This window comes from Gymnogyps californianus, chromosome 28 (assembly GCF_018139145.2).
Source record: "Gymnogyps californianus isolate 813 chromosome 28, ASM1813914v2, whole genome shotgun sequence".
NCBI classification, from domain to species: domain Eukaryota; kingdom Metazoa; phylum Chordata; class Aves; order Accipitriformes; family Cathartidae; genus Gymnogyps; species Gymnogyps californianus.
Genome location: NC_059498.1, coordinates 6,218,503 through 6,241,318, shown reverse-complemented (window position 1 = coordinate 6,241,318; position 22,816 = coordinate 6,218,503). Strand labels below are relative to the sequence as shown.

Sequence of the window (22,816 nt, the reverse complement as noted above, 5' to 3'; positions counted from 1 at the left end):
CCGTGGCACACTTGGGAACGGGGAGCGCAGCCCTGCGGGGGCCGCCGGGCCGCGGCTGCTCCCGTCCCCTCCCGCTGCTCCCGGTACCGGGGGATATCGCTCCCCGCCGCCTCTAGGGGGCGCCACGGGGCCTCGCCGCCAGCGCCACGTGACTTCCCCCGCCGCCACGTGAGGCGGGCCGGCCTCTCCACGTGACGTCCGCCGGAGCGGGAGGGGCGGGGCATCCCCATATCCCAGCGTGCCCCGCGCGTCTCCTTCTCTTCCGGCGCCAAGATGTCGAAGCGAGGTGAGGCGGGCGCTGGGCTGGGGGGGGCGGCGGTATCCGGCTCCATCCGGCGTCCCGGGGTGTCCCCGGATCGTTGCTCCGGCGGGGTCTGGTGGAGCTGGGGCCCGGGGAGCGGCGTCCGGCCCCGGCCGGGAGCGGAGGCCGCAGCCGGTGTCACTAACCCCGTCCCGGGGAGGCGCTGGGCAGGGTTGGCTCCCCGGTGCCTGGAGCCCGGTTGTGCTCCGTCGCCGTGGTCTTAATCCTCTTTTCGACCCGCAGGACGCGGCGGTTCCTCCGGTGCGAAGTTCCGCATCTCCCTCGGTCTCCCGGTGGGAGCTGTGATCAACTGCGCGGACAACACAGGTGAGCCATGGCTGCCGCTGTGCCTCCGCCTGCGTCTGGGGCTTGAGCCGGGGGAGTCCGGCGGGAAGGAGACGCCCGTTGTAAGGCAGAGGGCGACCCGCTGTCGAATGAGTTTGTAAAAACCAGTTTTCCTTCTGAAAAGCTCTTGCTGGGTCTGTGGTTGTGGCTCAGTGAGATGTCGTGGAAGGAGACAGCAAAAGTATCGCTTGTGGGTGAAGCGGCAGCCTGTGCTGCTCGCTTCAGTCGGTGATTTGACAAGGGAAGCGTCTTCCCGGACAGCCCGGTTAATGCCGGCGCTTCTCTCCGCAGGTGCCAAGAACCTGTACATCATCTCCGTCAAGGGGATCAAGGGACGCTTGAACAGGCTGCCGGCGGCTGGCGTGGGCGACATGGTGATGGCTACCGTCAAGAAGGGCAAGCCGGAGCTGAGGAAGAAGGGTGAGTGTGGGAGAGGAGCGGCGAGTCCCGCTGCGCCAACGGGCAGCTCCTGCCCAGAGCCTGCCTGCTCTGCAGCGTCCCTCCTTCGAGGGACGGAGAGGCAGGCCGCTTATCGAAGGGGAGCACGATTCCTCCTTCAAATTGACGCAGAAGGCGGGCACCGAATCTCTGGAGCGTCAGCTCCACCCTTCTAAAAAGCACTTGTTGGGTCTGCGTGCAGTGGCTCAGCGAGTTGTCGTGGAAGGGCAGAGCAAAGGCATCGCTTTTGGGTGAAGTGGCAGCCTGTGCTGTTTATTTCAATCAGTGGTGTGACATTCTGCCTTGGAAAAGAAAGTTTGCTACTGCTCTGGAGGGGAAGGGAGGAGATCTTGCTGAATGTTGTCTGTGACTGCATGGTATATTTAGAAATAAAGGTGGGAAGGTGGAAAAACACTCAATTGTCCAAGTGCAAACACAGCTGTGTTACGCAGTCAGTTTTAAGTGTACTATTGACTGTTATAAACTGTATAAACTTGTTATAAGCTGTTACAAACTGTAGTTTCTTGTAGCGAAGCACTGCAAATATGAGATGCAGAAGAGCCCAAAGCCCATGCATTGAGTTAGATGCTGCAGCGGAACAGTTCCTCTGGGGTATCTGTTGCTGGCCTGTGTGCTTCAAAGGATGTTTGCGATACCGAGCTGCTCGTTTCTCTTTGCAGTCCACCCAGCGGTGGTCATTCGGCAGCGGAAATCGTACAGGAGAAAAGATGGGGTGTTCCTCTATTTTGAAGACAACGCAGGAGTGATAGTAAATAATAAAGGCGAAATGAAAGGTATGGACAAAGGACCCAGATTCTCCTCAGAGAGCGCGACTGGGCTGAGGTCGCGCTTGTGTGAAATGCTGCCCTGAACCAGCTCTGCACCTACTCGGGCCTCTAATGCGCTGTCGTCTTCTCTTTTTCCAGGCTCTGCAATCACAGGCCCTGTGGCTAAGGAGTGTGCGGATCTGTGGCCCAGGATAGCCTCCAATGCAGGAAGCATTGCCTAAACGCGTTCATCTTCGTAGAGATAAAATAAAAGTCCTTGTACCAAATAAGTAGTGTCTTTCTTGCCAAAACGCTCTCCTCTGCCGAGCAGGACGATGTTATAATGAGAGAGTTAGTTCTGGGAAACCTTTTTATGGAACGCCTTGTGTGGATGTATACTTCAGCAGGAGAATGGGATTTGGAGTTCAAGTCTCTTCTTCAGGCAGGTTTCTCTATTACTGGAACACATCTGGCAGGGGGTTGCACTGGAATGACTTAAATTTTAGCAATACTGACTGAATTGATCCAATTTATGTATGCACAGATAGAAAGTGGGAGGTGTCTATGAAAGCCCTTCTCCGAGAAACCTTCGTACAGGGGCTCTCAAAATTGTAGGTCTGGAATTTTCTTCCAGAATGGGCAATTTAACTGCTTAGAGATACTGGTCTGATTCTCTGTCAGGGGGGAAATACCGCCTGAAGCTGGTCTGTACCCTGAGCTGCAGAGTTTATTGCGGACAGCGGGCTCTGAAGAATGTTTCTTAGACCTTGCTGAATATTTGCAAGGACACATCAAGCCCACCGCTGCTGGCTGAGGCGTCTGCTGCTAAACCCTCCATCAGTGGCGAAACAGGCCCTGAGGGCATTGATTGCTAATTGCAAGTAGAAGGGGTGATCTGAACTCTCAAGATCAGCTGAAAGGCTTCAAGATCAGAGTTGGAAGGTATGTCTGTGCAAAAGCTCCTTGTGCTATGTCAAGTTGCTTGTGGTTTTCCTGTTGTCCCTCTCTGGCTGAAGCAGAGAAGGGAATGTATTTGGATGCGAACTGCAGGTCAGCTTGTTTTCTGGCCCTCCTGAGCAAGGGCCACTGGAGGGGTAGGGAGGCTGCCTTGTACGTGGGCTTGCAAGTGAAAATAGGGGTGACTTTGTCCTGGATATCGTGGCCCTGGTGCCCTGTAACACCCAGCTTGACCCCAGCACGCGTGTTGCTGTGGGCCACGGGGCAGGTAACGGGGTGCTGCTCCCAGGACTGGCTACAACTCCTACCGCAGGCAGCCCCTGGTGCGGTTGGGCTTGCCTCCATCTGCCCTGGCACGAAGCTGTTCCCACAACATGCTTCGCTTTTCCCTTTGCTCAGAGATTTCTGATGCTTTTGTGCTATTCCTGATGCTTTCAGCGCAGAGAGGTTATAGTGGAGGAAGGGGGTGGTGAAGGGAGCAAAGCCTCAGGGATGTTGTAGGACGAACAAAGATAATGGAGAAGAGCACCAGGGTCTTGCCGTCGTTTGTAAAGTGGTGGTGTTTTTAAACAGCTGTTTGGCCTAACCAACGTGAATCCGCAAAATATTGTGGCCTAAAAATGTTCTCAGACATTCCTACTGGATAATCGGGAGCTGTGTGCTGGCAGCAGCTGGGGAGGGGAAGCTTGGAAAAGGGCTTACACGGACTGAGGGCAGCTCTCTTTCTACAGGCCGTTCCACGGAGCAGGCGAGCGGTCGTGGCTTCTTCCCAGCAGACCCGGAGCCCCTGGAAGGGTACGACGGGCGCTCTGGCTGTCACCGCAGCACTCCAGACCTGCGGCTGAAGTCGATCCCTTTCTTTCCGAGAGGTGGCCATCTTTCCAGTCCGCTGGTGATGAAGGAGCTGTTCCTCAGACCTGGGGAGAGGTGCAGAGACCTGCTTATGAGTAAGGAACCACCAGGAAAATAAAGGTGTTCTCCCCTGATCTATTTTAACAGCTTGTGGTGGATTTTTGATTTGTGCAGGCTTTTTCCAAGGCAGGGCACGGCACGATAGCTGGACAAAACGCTTTGGGTGTTTGTTTTTCCTTGTCCCCTGCTCCTGGGCAGCCAGCTGGGGAAGACGGAGAGGCCGTGGGCAGCGTGGGAGGTGTCGTGGCAGGTAATTCCTGTGCGAGGCTGGTGTGCTGTCTGCTGGCAGGGCCCGCCGCGAGACCAGAGAGAGGCGCAGGCCTTCGTGGGTGTTGGGAAGTCGGTGTTTCGAAGCGTTTGTTTGTTTGTTCTCCGTGACGGGATGTTTTAGAGAGAGAGGACTCGGAATTGCTTAGCGTGGCGTCCAGGAGCCTGTTTGTAAGTGTGGTGAGAGAGGTGGGGTGGGGTTTCAGGGAAAAGGAAGGGTAGCGGGAGGTGTGTGGTGCGTGAGAGGCAGCGCTGCAGGTGCGGCAAGCGCTGGCGGTGGAATGCAGCCGAGCCGCCTGGTCACTGCCGGCAAGGAGCCGTAGCCGGGAGGGGTGCAGGGGTGGGGGTATGGCTCAGGGGCAGAGCATTTGACTGCAGATCAAGAGGTCCCCGGTTCAAATCCGGGTGCCCCCTCCCTTTTCCTTCTTTTCATCCGGAAAACGTTGGTTTGGAGGCCGCTCTTTCAATGTTTTTGCCCAGACCGTCTGCAGGCTCCGTCCTCGGTTTGATCGGGTGCTGGCCAGAGGTGAAGAAGGGGATTCCCCCAGGAGAAGAGGACTCTCAGTGGGCTGCTTGTGAGGAGAGAGATGAGTATTCCGTGAGAAGCTGTTTTTTGTCCTGGGATTAATTTGCAGGGCTTTGCTGTGATAGTAATTAAGAGGGAGATTTCTGCTGGGCAGGTGTGTGCGCGCAGGGGGTATAGCTCAGTGGTAGAGCATTTGACTGCAGATCAAGAGGTCCCCGGTTCAACTCCGGGTGCCCCCTCCCAGTCCCCTTTTTCTTGGGATTTTGGGGCGTTTCTTCACTGGAAGGCTACCTGGTAAGATCAGCTCAGCTTCCTCTCCTATGAATTCTTTTTCACGTTACAGTCGGAGCCAGACAGCCGGGGAAAATGTCAAAGACGCTGAGGCGGTTGCTGTGTCAAGGTACGGTCTACTGAAAGAGAACAGACTGCGACTGGGCGAGGGAGCCGAGAGAGGGATGGAGAGGAACTGGGTCAAGGTCACCTGGTGAAGGAAGAACAGAGGCGGTGTCTGTGTCCCGTGTCGGAGCGCAGTGAGGCAATGTCTTTGGTGCTGTCGCGTTTCAGTCTTGCGATTTGTGCAGCAGGATTTGATTCCTGTGGAAGAGAGAGGTCAGAGATTGGGGAAGAACACCTTTAAGTGTTGTTTTGTTGGTGAGTTGACAGGTGTGGGGGTGTGTGCGCAGGGGGTATAGCTCAGTGGTAGAGCATTTGACTGCAGATCAAGAGGTCCCTGGTTCAACTCCAGGTGCCCCCTCTCTTCTCCTTCCACCTTCCTTTTGCCAACATTTCTCACAGAAGGAGGACGGAGAGCTCTTCTTGGGTCTTGGGAGCTTGTGCTGGGCAGTGAAGGCTGCTTTCTGAGCTCCATTCCTCCAGGTACTGAGGCCCTGAGCATTAGGAAAGTGCAGGGCTTGTGCAGTATGTGAGAAACTTCTCGCTGTCTGTGTGTAGTTGTCTCTGTTTCTCTGTAGTAATTCTCTGTGAGGCCTTTGGCAGGCAGATGAGGTGCCCAGGGGGCTGTCGAGTAAAGGAGTCTACAGTGGGCCCAGAAAGTTGTCTCTCTGTAGGACTGTTTTTAAAACCTGCTTGGGCAGGTGCTGTGCTAAGGGGGTATAGCTCAGTGGTAGAGCATTTGACTGCAGATCAAGAGGTCCCTGGTTCAACTCCAGGTGCCCCCTCTCTTCTTTGCCTTCCACCTTCCTTTTGCCAATGTCTGTCACAGAAAGAGGATGGAGAGCTCTTCTTGGGTCTTGGGAGCTTGTGCTGGGCAGTGAAGGCTGCTTTCTGAGCTCCATTCCTCCAGGTACTGAGGCCCTGACCATTAGGAAAGTGCAGGGCTTGTGCACTGTGTGAGTAAGTACTTCCCTGTCTGTGTGTACATGTCTCTGTTCTGAATTCTGTGCAGTGATCATAATTTATGACATTTAACTCCCTGTACAGCCTTTGGCAGGCAGATGAAGGTGCCCAGCGGGCTGTCGAGTAAGAGAGTCTAGCAGTGGGCCCAGAAAGTTGTCTCTCTGTAGGACTGTTTTTAAAATCTGCTTGGGAAGGTGCTGTGCCAAGGGGGTATAGCTCAGTGGTAGAGCATTTGACTGCAGATCAAGAGGTCCCTGGTTCAACTCCAGGTGCCCCCTTTGGTTGGGATTTTTCCAGGGAAAAGTACGAGGAGCATTCCTCAGTTTTTGATCCGCTGTGCTTGTGCTGTGCACAGACGGCAGGTCTCTGAATTTCAGTAGTCAAGATACTGAACACTCGACTGAACACTTCCTGCTAAAATCAATAGCTGTGCCAGTAACAAGGCAAAGACACAATGTGCAGTGCTTGGCCCTGGTAGTAGTTGTTTTGATCAATGAGGAGCCGCTGGGGATCTAGTTTGTGTGCCTGATTAGACCCTGTCTGTGTGTATTTCTGTCCAGATTGCCTGCAGTAACTTTCTGTGCACATTTTTGCTTGTACATGAGCCTGCAAGAGAGGGTGCTGTCCTATGGCACAATGTAACCAGTGGACATAAAAGAAAGTTTTTTATCTCCTTGTACATGCTGACATATAGCTCATGTAGAGCATTTGATGCAGATCAGATCCCGTTCAACTCGGTGCCCCTCCAGTTTTTTTTGGGATTTTGGCGTTTCTTCACTGGAAGCTCCTGGTAAGATCAGCTAGCCTCCTCCAATGAATTCTTTTCACGTACAGTCGGAGCCGGCAGCAGGGTGTCAAAGACGCTGAGGCTTGCTGTGTCAGGTACGGTTACTGAAGAGACAGATGCGACTGGGCGGGGGGAGAGGGGGGAGGGGGCAGGTCCTGGTGAAGGAGAGGCGGTGTCTGTGTCCGTGCGGAGCGCAGTGGGCAATGTCTTGGTGCTGTCGCGTTCAGTCTTGTGATTTTCAGCAGGATTTGATTCCTGTGGAGGAGAGGTCAGAGTTGGGGCACCCTTTGTTTTTTTTTTAGTTACATGTTGTGTGCGCAGTTAGCTCTTATTTGCTCAAGCTCATTTGCTCTCACAGAAAGAGGATGGAGAGCTGTTCTTGGGTCTTGGGAGCTTGTGCTGGGCAGTGAAGGCTGCTTTCTGAGCTCCATTCCTCCAGGTACTGAGGCCCTGACCATTAGGAAAGTGCTGGGCTTGTGCACTGTATGTGAGTAAACTTCCCTGTCTGTGTGTAGTTGTCTCTGTTCTGATTCTCTGCAGTGATCATTTATGAATTTAACTCCTGTACGGCATTTGGCAGGCAGATGAAGGTGCCCAGGGGGCCTGTTGAGTGAAGGAGTCTAACAGTGGACCCAGAAAGTTGTCTCTCTGTAGGAATGTTTTTAAAACCTGCTTGGGAAGGTGCTGTGCCAAGGGGTATAGCTCAGTGGTAGAGCATTTGACTGCAGATCAAGAGGTCCCTGGTTCAACTCCAGGTGCCCCCTCTTTAGCTGCTTTTTCACCCTTCCTTATTCCAGAATCTCCTCACAGACAGACTAGGGAGGGACTTTTTTACCCCTCTGAGGTCTTGGGAATCACTTGATGGTCTTTGGCCTAGCATGAAATCAGACGCTGACATTTCTCCCTCTCTTCTCCTGAATACCGCACGTACGCACAAATAAGCTGGCTCAAGAGAGGTGCTACTGGTCTAGTTTTTCCTGTTTGAGTAATTACCATTAATTTAAACAGCAAACAGCAAGGCTAATGCCCTTTCTAGAAGTGGGGATCTCTGCTGAAATGCTTGCTGGCGGGAGCTGGGGCTGTGATGTATAGATCACTCTGTGGTTGGGTTGCTGAGCTGACGGGGATGGCTGTCCGCCCCCGCCCCGGGGCTCGATCTCTCCACCTCGGCCCCCGCAGTCGGACGCTCTACCCCTGAGCTACGCCCCCGGCGCGGGGCTGCCCGGGGGGCGGTGTTTGGCGGGAAGAGATGGCTCAGGGGCAACGTGCCGGACTGGGAACCGGGAGGTCACTGGTTCTAACCCCGCCCCGGGCCGCCGCCAGAGGCAACAGAAGCCCACAGGGCTCTGGAAACGTGGCTCTGCATGAGCAGTTTCGCCCTAAACACAGGGAGCCACAGGAACAGACATTCCGCACATTACTGTAATTATAACACCCTGACGAACTTGCCCCGTGAGTTATGTTCTCTTCAGATTACTAACCCTAATTCCTACGCACTTCTTTGGCATTGCTTCTACTAACCTCATTTGAAACGTGCACAAATCTTGTCTTAATTCCAGTGCAAAATAAAAATAAACCGCTTGTTTTGCAAGCACAGTAGAATAGTGTGGACATAGAATCATTTAGGCTGGGAAAGAACCTTCAGATCATCGAGTCTAACTGTGAACCTTACGCTCCCACCGTCGGGTACTTTGGAGGTAGTGCTTCTCCTCTGCTGAGCCAGCGTGGACCTAAACCTCCCAACAGCAGCGGGGCTGTGTTCAGCTCACCCAGATCCCCCCTTCACACACACCAGAGGCCTCCAGCTGGATGTGGCTGAAACCTCTGCTCTGCTTTTGCACAGGGGCATCCGAATTCGGGCTACACCCCTCGGGCTATCGGCCACTGATGTGGGAAAGGAAAGAAACTAACCTGCAGGCCCGCTCAGGACTACAGCAGGCCGTGTCCTTACGGGACCGGCGGCGCTTGGGACACCGCACCCGCAGGGACAGGGAAGCTCCGTGCACTGCACGCCGCTCAACGGGCTCCTTTACCTGGGGAGTTCTCTCTAGTGCTTTCAGTCTTTCCTTTTCCCCTACCGAACGGCGCTGGCAGGCGCCGCGGGGCCGGCTGTGCCCCGCTCTGGATCCGCCGCCTCCGCCCGCCATCTTGCCGGCTCCCTTCAGCGCCGCGGCGGAAGTGACGGCTCTGAGCCGCGCCGCGCCCAAGAGGCGCGGGCGGCGTCGCGTCGCGATGACGCACGTGGAGGCCCGGTAGCCGCGGGGGAAGCGTTCGCCTGAGCGCCGCGATGGGGGGAGGCGACCTGGTGAGGAGGGGCCCGGGCCCGGGGGGAGCCGGCCGGGCCGGGAGGGGCCGCGGGTCTTCGCCGGGGCTGCGGGTCCCGGCCTGGGGTCGGGCTGGCTGGCAGGCGGGCAAGGGGCCCGGGACGCGCGGGATGGCCGGGTCCTGCGGCCGTCCGCCGCCCCTGGCAGCGGGGCCGTCGGTGCCAGCGGGTGTCGGTGGGGTGGGAACGAGCGTGTCCCGTTGTCCGGGCGTCGACGGTGGCAGCGGAAGGGGTGGGGGCGAGCGCGGCTCTGTTGGGGCCCTTCCCCGTGGCCACCGGCGCGGGAAGGCGGCCGTTTGTTAACGGTGGCGGTCCGGTGTCCCCCCTCGTGCAGAACCTGAAGAAGAGCTGGCACCCCCAGACCCTGCGCAATGTGGAGAAGGTGTGGAAAGCCGAGCAGAAGCATGAGGCCGAGCGGAAGAAGATGGAGGAGCCGCAGCGGGAGCGATACGCTGAGGACACGGGCACCGTCCGGTGAGGGGGTGCGGGGGCTCCCGGTGCCCCCGAGGAAGGCGGTTGTCTTCCCAGCGTTGTTGCTTTGTTCTGCCCGGAGGTTGTTGTGCGTAGGGAAGCTTTCTTTAAACTTGCTTGGGGCTGTGTTTGTAACTGTCGTGGCTCTGCTAATAACGGACTGTAAACTGCAATTAGCCCGTTGGTCACGTGATACCGTTTATGTAGAAGAGTGATGTTAGGAGAGGCTTATAATTTAATCCTTTGTTTCATTAAGTTAAATATCAGCTGCGTTTTTCTGTAGCTGTGACACGTAAGTTCGTGTTAAAAAAAACCCAAACAATTCTCTTGCCAGGGGTTAAGAGTTGAATGTCTCTGCTGCTAAAATGTTTGCATTTATATGGAAATGTGTGTTTGATGTTTCTCACCTTCACAGGCTAGTGACTTAAACTGCAACTTTAGAAGTCTGTGATGGGAAATAAAACGCTCTCGTCTGCAATAGGGAAAGAGAAGTCGGAGTGGATGGACCAGGGATTGTAAAGTGTGGTTGTCCCGCGAGATTTAATGACTCCTGTCTCCACATCTTCTTTACTTCTTTCTTTTCTGCTGCTGAAGATGCTTGTACGGAAGCAGGATCTGCACTGCTGCGCACTTGAGTAAGGAAAAACCAGCTTTCAGGCTTATTTCTCTGTACAGCCCTGTTCCAAATTGCTTTAGAATTTTAGAACAGTTTGCAACGGGGCACAAAAATCTGCCTCTCCTCCAAAATGTGCGCTTTTCCTCCAGCTCCTGCATGATTTCTCCTAGCCCCGCTACTGAAGCCTGTTTCAGTGCTCGATTTTTGTTCTTCCTCTCTTTCTTGCAGCACTGCGGTCGCACATGCAGGGAGGGCTGCAGAGTGGATTCATTCCATAGCTGTGAGGCGGAACAGAGGTACCTGAACAGGAGTTTGGGAGGTGCAGGTACGTGTCCTTCTCGCAGCTCGTCAGATGGCGTTATCTGGAGTCAAATGCTTTGCTTGAGAAACGCTCACGTAAAATTGAATCTGGATGTTTTTAAACAGCTGTTTGGCCTAACCAACGTGAATCCGCAAAATATTGTGGCCTAAAAATTGTTTCTCGGACATTCCTACTGGATAATCGGGAGCTGTGTGCTGGCAGCAGCTGGGGAGGGGAAGCTTGGAAAAGGGCTTACACGGACTGAGGGCAGCTCTCTTTCTACAGGCCGTTCCACGGAGCAGGCGAGTGGTCGTGGCTTCTTCCCAGCAGACACGGAGCCCCTGGAAGGGTACGACGGGCGCTGTGGCTGTCACCGCAGCACTCCAGACCTGCGGCTGAAGTCGATCCCTTTCTTTCCTTCCGAGAGGTGGCCATCTTTCCAGTCCGCTGGTGATGAAGGAGCTGTTCCTCAGACCTGGGGAGAGGTGCAGAGACCTGCTTATGAGTAAGGAACCACCAGGAAAATAAAGGTGTTCTCCCCTGATCTATTTTAACAGCTTGTGGTGGATTTTTGATTTGTGCAGGCTTTTTCCAAGGCAGGGCACGGCATGATAGCTGGACGAAACGCTTTGGGTGTTTGTTTTTCCTTGTCCCTTGCTCCTGGGCAGCCAGCTGGGGAAGACGGAGAGGCTGTGGGCAGCGTGGGAGGTGTCGTGGCAGGTAATTCCTGTGCGAGGCTGGTGTGCTGTCTGCTGGCAGGGCCCACTGCGAGACCAGAGAGAGGCGCAGGCCTTCGTGGGTGTTGGGAAGTCGGTGTTTCGAAGCGTTTGTTTGTTTGTTCTCCGTGACGGGATGTTTTAGAGAGAGAGGACTGGGAATTGCTTAGCGTGGCGTCCAGGAGCCTGTTTGTAAGTGTGGTGAGAGAGGTGGGGTGGGGTTTCAGGGAGAAGGAAGGGTAACGGGAGGTGTGTGGTGCGTGAGAGGCAGCGCTGCAGGTGCGGCAAGCGCTGGCGGTGGAATGCAGCCGAGCCGCCTGGTCGCTGCCGGCAAGGAGCCGTAGCCGGGAGGGGTGCAGGGGTGGGGGTATGGCTCAGGGGCAGAGCATTTGACTGCAGATCAAGAGGTCCCCGGTTCAAATCCGGGTGCCCCCTCCCTTTTCCTTCTTTTCATCCGGAAAACGTTGGTTTGGAGGCCGCTCTTTCAATGTTTTTGCCCAGACCGTCTGCAGGCTCCGTCCTCGGTTTGATCGGGTGCTGGCCAGAGGTGAAGAAGGGGATTCCCCCAGGAGAAGAGGACTCTCAGTGGGCTGCTTGTGAGGAGAGAGATGAGTATTCCGTGAGAAGCTGTTTTTTGTCCTGGGATTAATTTGCAGGGCTTTGCTGTGATAGTAATTAAGAGGGAGATTTCTGCTGGGCAGGTGTGTGTGCGCAGGGGGTATAGCTCAGTGGTAGAGCATTTGACTGCAGATCAAGAGGTCCCCGGTTCAACTCCGGGTGCCCCTCCCAGTCCCCTTTTTCTTGGGATTTTGGGGCGTTTCTTCACTGGAAGGCTACCTGGTAAGATCAGCTCAGCTTCCTCTCCAATGAATTCTTTTTCACGTTACAGTCGGAGCCGGACAGCCCAGGGAAAATGTCACAGACGCTGAGGCGGTTGCTGTGTCAAGGTACGGTCTACTGAAAGAGAACAGACTGCGACTGGGCGAGGGAGCCGAGAGAGGGATGGAGAGGAACTGGGTCAAGGTCACCTGGTGAAGGAAGAACAGAGGCGGTGTCTGTGTCCCATGTCGGAGCGCAGTGAGGCAATGTCTTTGGTGCTGTCGCATTTCAGTCTTGTGATTTGTGCAGCAGGATTTGATTCCTGTGGAAGAGAGAGGTCAGACATTGGGGAAGAACACCCTTTAAGTGTTGTTTTGTTGGTGAGTTGACAGGTAGATGTGTGTGTGCGCAGGGGTATAGCTCAGTGGTAGAGCATTTGACTGCAGATCAAGAGGTCCCTGGTTCAACTCCAGGTGCCCCCTCTGTTCTTCTCCTTCCACCTTCCTTTTGCCAACATTTCTCACAGAAAGAGGATGGAGAGCTCTTCTTGGGTCTTGGGAGCTTGTGCTGGGCAGTGAAGGCTGCTTTCTGAGCTCCATTCCTCCAGGTACTGAGGCCCTGACCATTAGGAAAGTGCAGGGCTTGCGCAGTATGTGAGAAACTTCTCGCTGTCTGTGTGTAGTTGTCTCTGTTTCTCTGTAGTAATTCTCTGTGAGGCCTTTGGCAGGCAGATGAGGTGCCCAGGGGGCTGTCGAGTAAAGGAGTCTAACAGTGGACCCAGCAAGTTGTCTCTCTGTAGGACTGTTTTTAAAACCTGCTTGGGAAGGTGCTGTGCCAAGGGGGTATAGCTCAGTGGTAGAGCATTTGACTGCAGATCAAGAGGTCCTGGTTCAACTCCAGGTGCCCCCTCTGTTCTTCTCCTTCCACCTTCCTTTTGCCAACATTTCTCACAGAAAGAGGATGGAGAGCTCTTCTTGGGTCTTGGGAGCTTGTGCTGGGCAGTGAAGGCTGCTTTCTGAGCTCCATTCCTCCAGGTACTGAGGCCCTGACCATTAGGAAAGTGCAGGGCTTGTGCAGTATGTGAGAAACTTCTCGCTGTCTGTGTGTACATGTCTCTGTTCTGAATTCTCTGCAGTGATCATAATTTATGACATTTAACTCCCTGTACAGCCTTTGGCAGGCAGATGAAGGTGCCCAGGGGGCTGTTGAGTGAAGGAGTCTAGCAGTGGGCCCAGAAAGTTGTCTCTCTGTAGGACTGTTTTTAAAATCTGCTTGGGAAGGTGCTGTGCCAAGGGGGTATAGCTCAGTGGTAGAGCATTTGACTGCAGATCAAGAGGTCCCTGGTTCAACTCCAGGTGCCCCCTTTGGTTGGGATTTTTCCAGGGAAAAGTACGAGGAGCATTCCTCAGTTTTTGATCCGCTGTGCTTGTGCTGTGCACAGACGGCAGGTCTCTGAATTTCAGTAGTCAAGATACTGAACACTCGACTGAACACTTCCTGCTAAAATCAATAGCTGTGCCAGTGACAAGGCAAAGACACAATGTGCAGTGCTTGGCCCCAGTAGTAGTTGTTTTGATCAATGAGGACGCCGCTGGGGATCTAGTTTGTGTGCCTGATTAGACCCTGTCTGTGTGTATTTGTGTCCAGATTGCCTGCAGTAACTTTCTGTGCACATTTTTGCTTGTACATGAGCCTGCAAGAGAGGGTGCTGTCCTATGGCACAATGTAACCAGTGGACATAAAACCTGAGCTATATATTAAGTTTTTTATGGCTCCTTGTACAAGTGCTGACCCAGGGGGGTATAGCTCAGTGGTAGAGCATTTGACTGCAGATCAAGAGGTCCCTGGTTCAACTCCAGGTGCCCCCTCTGTTCTTCTCCTTCCACCTTCCTTTTGCCAACATTTCTCACAGAAAGAGGATGGAGAGCTCTTCTTGGGTCTTGGGAGCTTGTGCTGGGCAGTGAAGGCTGCTTTCTGAGCTCCATTCCTCCAGGTACTGAGGCCCTGACCATTAGGAAAGTGCAGGGCTTGTGCAGTATGTGAGAAACTTCTCGCTGTCTGTGTGTACATGTCTCTGTTCTGAATTCTCTGCAGTGATCATAATTTATGACATTTAACTCCCTGTACGGCGTTTGGCAGGCAGATGAAGGTGCCCAGGGGGCCTGTTGAGTGAAGGAGTCTAACAGTGGACCCAGAAAGTTGTCTCTCTGTAGGAATGTTTTTAAAACCTGCTTGGGAAGGTGCTGTGCCAAGGGGGTATAGCTCAGTGGTAGAGCATTTGACTGCAGATCAAGAGGTCCCTGGTTCAACTCCAGGTGCCCCCTCTTTAGCTGCTTTTTCAGCCTTCCTTCTTCCAGAATCTCCTCACAGACAGACTAGGGAGGGACTTTTTTACCCCTCTGAGGTCTTGGGAATCACTTGATGGTCTCTGGCCTAGCATGAAATCAGACGCTGACATTTCTCCCTCTCTTCTCCTGAATACCGCACGTACGCACAAATAAGCTGGCTCAAGAGAGGTGCTACTGGTCTAGTTTTTCCTGTTTGAGTAATTACCATTAATTTAAACAGCAAACAGCAAGGCTAATGCCCTTTCTAGAAGTGGGGATCTCTGCTGAAATGTTTGCTGGCGGGAGCTGGGGCTGTGATGTATAGATCACTCTGTGGTTGGGTTGCTGAGCTGACGGGGATGGCTGTCCGCCCCCCGCCCCGGGGCTCGATCTCTCCACCTCGGCCCCCGCAGTCGGACGCTCTACCCCTGAGCTACGCCCCCGGCGCGGGGCTGCCCGGGGCGGGGGTGTTTGGCGGGAAGAGATGGCTCAGGGGCAACGTGCCGGGCTAGGAACCGGGAGGTCACCGGTTCTAACCCCTGCCCCGGGCCGCCGCCAGAGGCAACAGAAGCCCACAGGGCTCTGGAAACGTGGCTCTGCATGAGCAGTTTCGCCCTAAACACAGGGAGCCACAGGAACAGACATTCCGCACATTACTGTAATTATAACACCCTGACGAACTTGCCCTGTGAGTTATGTTCTCTTCAGATTACTAACCCTAATTCCTACGCACTTCTTTGGCATTGCTTCTACTAACCTCATTTGAAACGTGCACAAATCTTGTCTTAATTCCAGTGCAAAATAAAAATAAACCGCTTGTTTTGCAAGCACAGTAGAATAGTGTGGACATAGAATCATTTAGGCTGGGAAAGAACCTTCAGATCATCGAGTCTAACCGTGAACCTTACGCTCCCACCGTCGGTACTTTGGAGGTAGTGCTTTTCCTCTGCTGAGCCAGCGTGGACCCAAACCTCCCAACAGCAGCGGGGCTGTGTTCAGCTCACCCAGATCCCCCTTCACACACACCAGAGGCCTCCAGCTGGATGTGGCTGAAACCTCTGCTCTGCTTTTGCACAGGGGCATCCGAATTCGGGCTACACCCCTCGGGCTATCGGCCACTGATGTGGGAAAGGAAAGAAACCAACCTGCAGGCCCGCTCAGGACTACAGCAGGCCGTGTCCTTACGGGACCGGCGGCGCTTGGGACACCGCACCCGCAGGGACAGGGGAGCTCCGTGCACTGCACGCCGCTCAACGGGCTCCTTTACCTGGGGAGTTCTCGCTAGTGCTTTCAGTCTTTCCTTTTTCCCTAGCGAACGGCGCTGGCAGGCGCCGCGGGGCCGGCTGTGCCCCGCTCTGGATCCGCCGCCTCCGCCCGCCATCTTGCCGGCTGCCCTCAGCGCCGCGGCGGAAGTGACGGCTCTGAGCCGCGCCGCGCCCAAGAGGCGCGGGCGGCGTCGCGTCGCGATGACGCACGTGGAGGCCCGGTAGCCGCGGGGGAAGCGTTCGCCTGAGCGCCGCGATGGGGGGAGGCGACCTGGTGAGGAGGGGCCCGGGCCCGGGCCCGGGCCCGGGGGGAGCCGGGAGGGGCCGCGGGTCTTCGCCGGGGCTGCGGGTCCCGGCCTGGGCTCGGGCTGGCTGGCAGGCGGGCAAGGGTCCCGGGACGCGCGGGATGGCCGGGTCCTGCGGCCGTCCGCCGCCCCTGGCAGCGGGGCCGTCGGTGCCAGCGGGTGTCGGTGGGGTGGGAACGAGCGTGTCCCGTTGTCCGGGCGTCGACGGTGGCAGCGGAAGGGGTGGGGGCGAGCGCGGTTCTGTTGGGGCCCTTCCCCGTGGCCACCGGCGCGGGAAGGCGGCCGTTTGTTAACGGTGGCGGTCCGGTGTCCCCCCTCGTGCAGAACCTGAAGAAGAGCTGGCACCCCCAGACCCTGCGCAATGTGGAGAAGGTGTGGAAAGCCGAGCAGAAACATGAGGCCGAGCGGAAGAAGATCGAGGAGCTGCAGCGGGAGCTGCAGGAGGAGCGAGCGCGTGAGGAGATGCAGCGATACGCTGAGGACATGGGCACCGTCAGGTGAGGTGGTGCTGGTGCCCCCCAGACCGGTGGTTACCAGCCCTGGCCATCCTCTGGTGGCGAGCACTGCCTGGTGAGGTGATACGGGTGCTCCCAGTGCCTCTGAGAGAGCCCTTGGTTTAATGTCTCTCATGCTAAAACGATTCCACTCACCTTCATAAGCCAGTGCCTTAAAATGTAACTTTAGAACTCTGAGAAGGCAAATAAGATGGTCTTGTTTGCAATAGGAAAAGAGAAGAGAAGTTGGAGTGGATGTACCAGGGTCCTGGAGGCATGGTGAACAGAGAGGAATATCTTATGGGTCGCCCTGTGGACAAATATGTCTTTGAGAAGACAGAAGACAAGGATGCAGGCTGTTCCAATGAGACAGGACTTCTCCCAGGCTCCATTTTTGCCAAGACGGGTGCCAATTCTGTCCTAGATATGGCAAACAAAATCCGGGAAGATCCACTTTTCATGATAAGGTACTAAATGTGGAGCTGAAAGCAGCAGTAGATGAGGCAAAGCATCAATATTAACAACTCACTAAGAGCTGTCTTATTTATCTTTGTAGAGACTGCTATCGTGTCTGTTTCTCAAAGCTCCGGCTGCCTGTTTGTGAGCTCTAGGCTGTAGGTGGCAGTCCTGGCCGCAGAGAGGTCACCGGCCACTTAAATGACTAGTAGGATTTTGGTTGTGTGTTCTAGACACAGCAGCATAAGGTCAAATAATGTATTTGAGTCAGTTTGCTGCTTTTGGATAATTTTGCTGACTTGATTTCAAATCTACGGTTTTGTCATCTGAACGAGCTGGTGATCATCATATAGATCATCTAGCTGTAAGTTGGTAAACAGATAGAAATGCAAAGATTGTTATTCCACATTGATTCGTCTCTACCAGCTTAGCTCACCCTTTTATGTGGATGTGACTATATCTGGTCTGCTCTGAGAGTTCAGGCATTTATTAGCGTTTTAGGCAGATTGATGGTAACAGAACAAATTTTTGTTAACCCTACTAGTTGCACTCTTAAGTGGAGAAGAAAAGGACAGACTCCTTCTCCGTTGGATCTGTTTTGCTGAATGTACAAAACGTGCCTGTTTTCCTGCTTTATGTGTTTTTAGAGCTTGCACTTGATTGGTATCTTTCATGAAAATATGATATTTTCAGTTGTTTGAAAATATTAAATTTTTTTTCTGCTTTAGAAAGAGGGAGGAGGAAAAGAAGAGAGAAGTTTTGAATAATCCTGTTAAAATGAAGAAAATCAAAGAATTGGTAGGTGTATCTCAGTGTTCCTTTACAGACTCAAAGCACAGAATACAGTGAACCGAGGAGAGGATCATAGGTCAAAATTAGTATCATTTAGGATGAGGAGCTGAGTTCTGTTTCCTGACTCTTTCACAGAAAAACAGAATAAATTCAGCTTTCTATAATCCTGATATAATGGAACAGGGTTCCTTATCAGTCTCTCAGCAGGAATTAATTTCTCTTCCTTTCAAATTCAGTGTTATTTTGCTCTTCTTGCTCTTCTGGTGTTCGGGGTTTTTTTTTTTAGCTAGCGATTAATTGTTGATTTAGTACTACAGAGTGATTGCAGACATAGGATTTGACATGTACTAATACCAAACTGACACTAGGGAAGACTCCATTAAGCTCTTTAGTTTTGAGAGAGGACCTTGTTAAATGGTTTAGGTTTTGTTCCAGGAACCTTTCCACAGAGAACTCTGTTACTTTGCCTTGTGATACTGACTGCCCAAGTGTAGAGACAGTAATTATTACTAATGAAATGGTGTCTTGCTTTATAGTTGCAAAACAGTTTAGATAAAAAAGAGAAAAAGAAGAAGAAAGAGAAAAAGAAGAAGCACAAGAAACATCGACGTCGCAGTTCTAGCAGTGAAAGTGACAGCAGTGAAGAGGAGCGAAGCAAAAATAAGTATGTTTTGAGGTTTTATAGTAAAAATACGTTGTTTCCTGATTATCTGTTTTTCATGTCTCTTTCAAATCCTCTCTTTTGAGTCTTATCTTTCTAATTAATGCTAATTAATTGGCCTCAATGTTTTTGTATTGTTACTTTATTGTTTTTGCATCATTATTTTTATGACATTTTAATGTTAAAAAAAAATTCTTGAATTTTATCTGCTTCAAAAGTACTATTCTGTTTTCTCTTTAGGTCTCAGAAGAGGATGAACAGTTCCTCCTGGAAACCTGCTCCTTCCAAAGTCCCGGGATATGGCTTACAAGTAAGTACGTGTGTTTCGCACAGCTCTTTCAGTAGCAAGTGCCCTGGGTTAGGGAAGAGGAAGAGTTTTGGCAGTTTGTTGTGAGACTGCTTCACTGGCTAGAAGAGAATTATGGCGGGGACATGGTATAATAAAGTTCAGATTCAATTTGGAGCCATCTAAGCCTTGAAACTAAAGTCGTTCAGATTCTAGTAGGACTTTTGTCTGCTCTGAAGTCAAGTTAAGCGTTATTTAGTTTCTCTTCACAGAGTTACCCATCTGTTCAAATACTCTGCTTGACTGTCTTGGTAGTTTAGCTTACTGAATATCACACGGAAATAATCTTTTTAGACACAGGTGTTAATAAGAACCTAGGAAGTGAGATAAACAAACGCAAACCACAATGTATGCTCCTTCCTGCACTTAGCCCAGTCTGAGGTCCCCTCTGTGGCCTTACGTTGTTGGCGTGCTCTTACAAGACGTCTCTCCTGAAAGATGCTTTTGAATTCCAGGTTAGAGACTCTGACCAGAGCCACAGGTCTCGGAGCTCTCCAGCTGCCGGCCAGGAGAGGGCCCCCCACAAGCACCGGGATCGCTCCAGGTCCAGGAGCCAGTCCCGCTCTCCTCAGAGACGCTCTAGCAAGAAGAATTCAGAACAATCTGGATGCAGGGGGTCAAGATCTCCTTCCAGACACAGTAAACAGTGAGTGTGACTAACCTGCATAATGTAAACCTAGGGCTGCTGGTGGGGGAGTTCTCTAGAATCAAAATCCCTCTTATTCACTCTCCTTCTACCACTTTAGTGTTCTGGCCGCATTATTGCTCGGTTCTGGGTGTAAAGGCAGGAGCTGTGCAGTTGTGCAAGAGTGCAGAAGCACACAGGTTAGCTCCTGGAGGGGACATGCTGTCTGCAATTGCATTCTTCATTTGGGACACCCTTTTCCTAGGTACACTCTTTAGGTATTGCTTGTGACTGTCCTTTATTTGGGCTACCAATTCTCTTTAATTTATATTTGTATTTATAATTGTTGAATTATCTTTGCTAAATGCTGATAAAATCAAGTACCAGATATTTATTGTTTGCTGATGAAATAATTAAAACTGAGTAAAAACAGATGGAAGTTTACAGTGTATTAAGAGTCATTAGAATTTGTTTTCAAAGTGGACAGGTAACAGTCCTGCAGTTATGGGAGACGTCTCGGTTTCAGAATGTATACAAAAAATCCAGGGAAAGCTTAGAGGTGTGATAATGTATGTTCATCTGTACTAAAAAGAGGGTATTTCTGGGTTACAGACATAGCAATCGGGAGGAGAAAGGGAGAGCTAGAAGCCCTTCACCTAAAAAGAGCTATCGACGACAGCATACTCCGGGTTACACAAGGTAAGCAAGATCTTGTCCCTGTGCTTTTGGATGGCAGTTGCCCTGGTGATTGTGAAACGGCTGGGTGTAATCTGTGAACCAAATTTTATTCTGTTAACTAAAGTAGATTGGATTGAATGTCCAGAAAGTCAGACAGAGAGTCCTGAAGTGCTCGGTTTGGTGCTCTTGAGCTTGATTGTTAGTTAACACCTCGGACAGCTTCCCAAACCAATTCACGTGGTTGCTGGTTCTCCATGTGTCTCGCATCACTGTGCCAGGCAGTAAAGTGAAGTCAGTGTTTGTCCCCTGGACTGTTAGTTAGAAGCATTCTGTTTCACTGTCATCAGGAAGATAAGACCTTGACAGCATCATCTTACCAGTCAATTAAAAACAAGAAGGCTGAAAAGAGGGAGAAAACAGACTCTTGCTAGAAGCGTGGTAAAGCAGAACATTTAGACGTGTACTTACAAGCTTTGCTGATTGGCTACCAAAGAAAAAACCATGTTAAACACCCCTAATTTTGGGGATTGTAAATTATCTTAAAGAATGGAAAGCAAGAGGGAGGTGGGGCCCAGCGTGCTATTGATGCACAGCAGTGGTGTTTTCTGAACAAATAGAAAGATCTCTCCAGAGGAACTAGAGCGTAAACGCCAGGAAATGATGGAAAATGCCAAGTGGCGGGAAGAGGAGAGAGCAAACAACCTCAGGAAACACCGAAAGGAGGAGGAGCTGGAGCGAGAACTGGAGAAACTCGACTCCCGAGATGGGAAGTTCTTCAAGTGAGTGTCTTTTATTATCTGCTTTTTCATTCAAGGGAAATACAGACCACAGCTTCTGAGGAGCGAGTGATGGCCTCAATGTTTGAGATGTTTCAGATTATGGTATAAGATCTGTCTCTAAAGTGTTGTACAGTAGAATTAATGACATCTGCTGTTCCCAAATTCTCTTCTTAACCCAAAAGATAACTATTTCTATGATGGCCTTGGTAGTCAGACTCGGAAACCGGTAATCAGTTATTTTTTGCCAACCTGTAGAAATGCCTGGTAGCATTTTACGTGCCGATATTTAAAAGTTCTCTGGTTTTAGGAGCTTGCAACAGTTTTAGGCCTGCAAGTCCACTGGGAGTCTGTGTGCCAAGAGCTTGTGGGACTGAAACCTGTGCTCAACAAGAAATAAGACCATTTCTAAACACAGGTGGTAACTTGCCATCCCTTGTGCACGTGGCAGGCAAAGGAAATTGGAGTGGCACAAGGCCTTCCAGAAAGTGCAGTGGTGTGTAAGAAAGATCCTGTGGCAGTGTTATGTATTTTGGAGTTGCTGCAGCATAGTATTCTCCAGGCTCTATAAATTAATCAGAGGAGAACGTATACTTAATTCCTGAAGCTGTCCAGAGCTGGGATCACATAAGGGTGGCTTAAAAACACAATAGATCTTCTCCATGAGCAAAATCTCTTGTGGAGAGAGATTTTTGTGTGTTTCCCTGTGCAGAAGCAACTGGTCGAGCTAACAAACCTTGCGTTTACCGGCACGTTGTTTGAAGAGGGAGATGGGCACGAGGAGATCATTCAGAAAAGCACAGCAGTGTGATCTGAAGTAGTAAAAGAAAGCGAGTGGTCACAAGGATCCCTTCTCTCTCCTGTAGCTAACGTAGTCATTTACAGCATGAGCTCTGGCATTCGGGCTCCCAGAGGACCGCTGCCCTCCGTTCAGGAACGCATTGCTTTTCCCTCGTTTGCTTCACAGAAAGCAACCAACTCCCCTGTGACGGATGCATTTGTAATTAACAGTTAGTTATATTTGGAAGACAGAGGAGACTTGAGAGCTACTGAAAATATATTTCTGAGCACTGACCTTAAATAAGGCATTGAACCTGTTCCAAGCCAGACTAAAAGGTATTCGGTTCTTTCAGCGCAGACTTTAATAGGAAATAATTTGCTGTTTTCTATGTTAGATTAATTTAGGTAGGTGACTTGGGGATGGTAAATCCTGCTAGAAATGGTGTAATGTTGGGAAAGAGATTCTGATATCTTTCTTTGGTTCAATTCTCTGCAGTCGCTTAAAACTAGAGAGTGCATCTACTTCCACCCTAGAAGATCGGGTGAAACGCAATATCCACTCTCTTCAGAGAACTCCCGCTGCCTTGGAAAAAAACTTTATGCAGAGATGAAACTTGTTCTTCCTCTGCTCCTGTGCAGAAGTTAAATGGACACTTATTCCCAAAGGTGAGAGACCTCCAGCACAGACTCACTGCTCTCTACAGGAACCGTTCCCGTCTCCCAAAGAGGCGCTGGATTTCTGTGCTGCAGCCCACAGCGCGTTCTGGACTTCTGGCATTGTGAATACATTTGTAATGAGTATGACCTTGCAAGCAAACCTTTGCTGGAGAACTCGTGAGCCTTTGTATTCTATTTTTAATGTATGGCCAGATCTTTTCCTTCTCTCTCCACCTTGACTGGTATCATTTTTGTATATTGTTATTACCAAATTATGCCGGGTGGTAACTGCTTTCTACATTGGGCAGATTGTCCGAGCTCTTTATATGACAGAGCAAAAGACCTATTTTTGTTAGTCCTTAAAAATCGGAGCAGAACAAATTCACGTGTGAGTTAATTTCATGGAATTTCATAAAGCTACACGAGTAACGGACAAAATCCTGTTCAATACTGTCACCATTTCAGGTGTGGGTTTGGAGGGTGATGTTAGACCAGTCTGCAAAATATCCGTAGCCGTTATTTGATTGCTCACCGATTTGAATGGTGTTTCACCCAAAGGAAGCTGCTTCGAAGGGAAAGGAAACGAGCAGAACATAGCTGATACAGCAAATATTTCTCTGGGATTTTGTAATGTAAGTAATGTGTATATGTACAGCAGTGTAGATTTTTTCTTTTTTTTTTTAAGAATTAAGAAACTTTACTGTCATTTTTAAATGTTCTTTGTGGCTTCTGGGGTGGGAGGGGCAGGGGTA

At 51.5% G+C, this 22,816-nt stretch overlaps 2 protein-coding genes, 1 long non-coding RNA gene and 15 other non-coding genes across 20 annotated transcripts; all 18 read left to right on the top strand.

The window, feature by feature from the left end:
- The first annotated feature begins 258 nt into the window (after positions 1-258).
- On the top strand, positions 259-2,141 carry RPL23 (ribosomal protein L23). The gene is made up of 5 exons (XM_050911644.1): positions 259-286; positions 545-628; positions 938-1,066; positions 1,765-1,878; positions 2,011-2,141. Exons 1-5 carry the CDS (start codon positions 274-276, stop codon positions 2,091-2,093), a joined length of 423 nt encoding a protein of 140 aa, XP_050767601.1. The 5' UTR covers positions 259-273; the 3' UTR covers positions 2,094-2,141.
- On the top strand, positions 757-888 carry LOC127026786 (small nucleolar RNA SNORA21). The gene has a single exon (XR_007767767.1). It is a non-coding gene; the product is annotated as a small nucleolar RNA SNORA21 (small nucleolar RNA).
- LOC127026785 (small nucleolar RNA SNORA21) lies at positions 1,251-1,383 on the top strand. Its single transcript, XR_007767766.1, has one exon. It is a non-coding gene; the product is annotated as a small nucleolar RNA SNORA21 (small nucleolar RNA).
- A 2,188-nt stretch (positions 2,142-4,329) lies between the features above and the next one.
- On the top strand, positions 4,330-4,401 carry TRNAC-GCA (transfer RNA cysteine (anticodon GCA)). Its single transcript has one exon. It is a non-coding gene; the product is annotated as a tRNA-Cys (tRNA).
- A 279-nt stretch (positions 4,402-4,680) lies between these two features.
- On the top strand, positions 4,681-4,752 carry TRNAC-GCA (transfer RNA cysteine (anticodon GCA)). Its single transcript has one exon. It is a non-coding gene; the product is annotated as a tRNA-Cys (tRNA).
- A 443-nt stretch (positions 4,753-5,195) lies between these two features.
- Positions 5,196-5,267, top strand: TRNAC-GCA (transfer RNA cysteine (anticodon GCA)). The gene has a single exon. It is a non-coding gene; the product is annotated as a tRNA-Cys (tRNA).
- A 352-nt stretch (positions 5,268-5,619) lies between these two features.
- On the top strand, positions 5,620-5,691 carry TRNAC-GCA (transfer RNA cysteine (anticodon GCA)). Its single transcript has one exon. It is a non-coding gene; the product is annotated as a tRNA-Cys (tRNA).
- Positions 5,692-6,075: 384 nt separating this feature from the next.
- Positions 6,076-6,147, top strand: TRNAC-GCA (transfer RNA cysteine (anticodon GCA)). Its single transcript has one exon. It is a non-coding gene; the product is annotated as a tRNA-Cys (tRNA).
- A 1,201-nt stretch (positions 6,148-7,348) lies between these two features.
- Positions 7,349-7,420, top strand: TRNAC-GCA (transfer RNA cysteine (anticodon GCA)). Its single transcript has one exon. It is a non-coding gene; the product is annotated as a tRNA-Cys (tRNA).
- A 1,506-nt stretch (positions 7,421-8,926) lies between these two features.
- Positions 8,927-22,770, top strand: CWC25 (CWC25 spliceosome associated protein homolog). Of its 3 annotated transcripts, XR_007767741.1 has the most exons (11): positions 15,734-15,768; positions 16,124-16,296; positions 16,524-16,760; positions 17,478-17,547; positions 18,078-18,205; positions 18,443-18,512; positions 19,004-19,194; positions 19,786-19,872; positions 20,469-20,630; positions 21,904-22,073; positions 22,530-22,770. XR_007767741.1 is itself a non-coding variant. In XM_050911643.1 (10 exons), the coding sequence occupies exons 1-10, from the start codon at positions 8,944-8,946 to the stop codon at positions 22,016-22,018; spliced, it is 1,251 nt and encodes a 416-aa protein (XP_050767600.1). In that variant the 5' UTR covers positions 8,927-8,943; the 3' UTR covers positions 22,019-22,770. The 3 variants fall into 3 exon arrangements, 2 of the variants coding, with proteins under 2 accessions (XP_050767600.1, XP_050767599.1); XM_050911643.1 differs by lacking the exon at positions 15,734-15,768 and adding an exon at positions 8,927-8,961 and having other exon boundaries at positions 21,904-22,770; XM_050911642.1 differs by having other exon boundaries at positions 21,904-22,770.
- On the top strand, positions 9,305-11,019 carry LOC127026415 (uncharacterized). Its single transcript, XR_007767742.1, has 4 exons — positions 9,305-9,453; positions 9,866-10,085; positions 10,295-10,391; positions 10,653-11,019. It is a non-coding gene; the product is annotated as an uncharacterized LOC127026415 (long non-coding RNA).
- Positions 11,447-11,518, top strand: TRNAC-GCA (transfer RNA cysteine (anticodon GCA)). The gene has a single exon. It is a non-coding gene; the product is annotated as a tRNA-Cys (tRNA).
- Positions 11,798-11,869, top strand: TRNAC-GCA (transfer RNA cysteine (anticodon GCA)). Its single transcript has one exon. It is a non-coding gene; the product is annotated as a tRNA-Cys (tRNA).
- Positions 12,313-12,384, top strand: TRNAC-GCA (transfer RNA cysteine (anticodon GCA)). The gene has a single exon. It is a non-coding gene; the product is annotated as a tRNA-Cys (tRNA).
- Positions 12,741-12,811, top strand: TRNAC-GCA (transfer RNA cysteine (anticodon GCA)). The gene has a single exon. It is a non-coding gene; the product is annotated as a tRNA-Cys (tRNA).
- TRNAC-GCA (transfer RNA cysteine (anticodon GCA)) lies at positions 13,195-13,266 on the top strand. The gene has a single exon. It is a non-coding gene; the product is annotated as a tRNA-Cys (tRNA).
- Positions 13,699-13,770, top strand: TRNAC-GCA (transfer RNA cysteine (anticodon GCA)). Its single transcript has one exon. It is a non-coding gene; the product is annotated as a tRNA-Cys (tRNA).
- On the top strand, positions 14,155-14,226 carry TRNAC-GCA (transfer RNA cysteine (anticodon GCA)). Its single transcript has one exon. It is a non-coding gene; the product is annotated as a tRNA-Cys (tRNA).
- Positions 22,771-22,816: the final 46 nt, after the last annotated feature.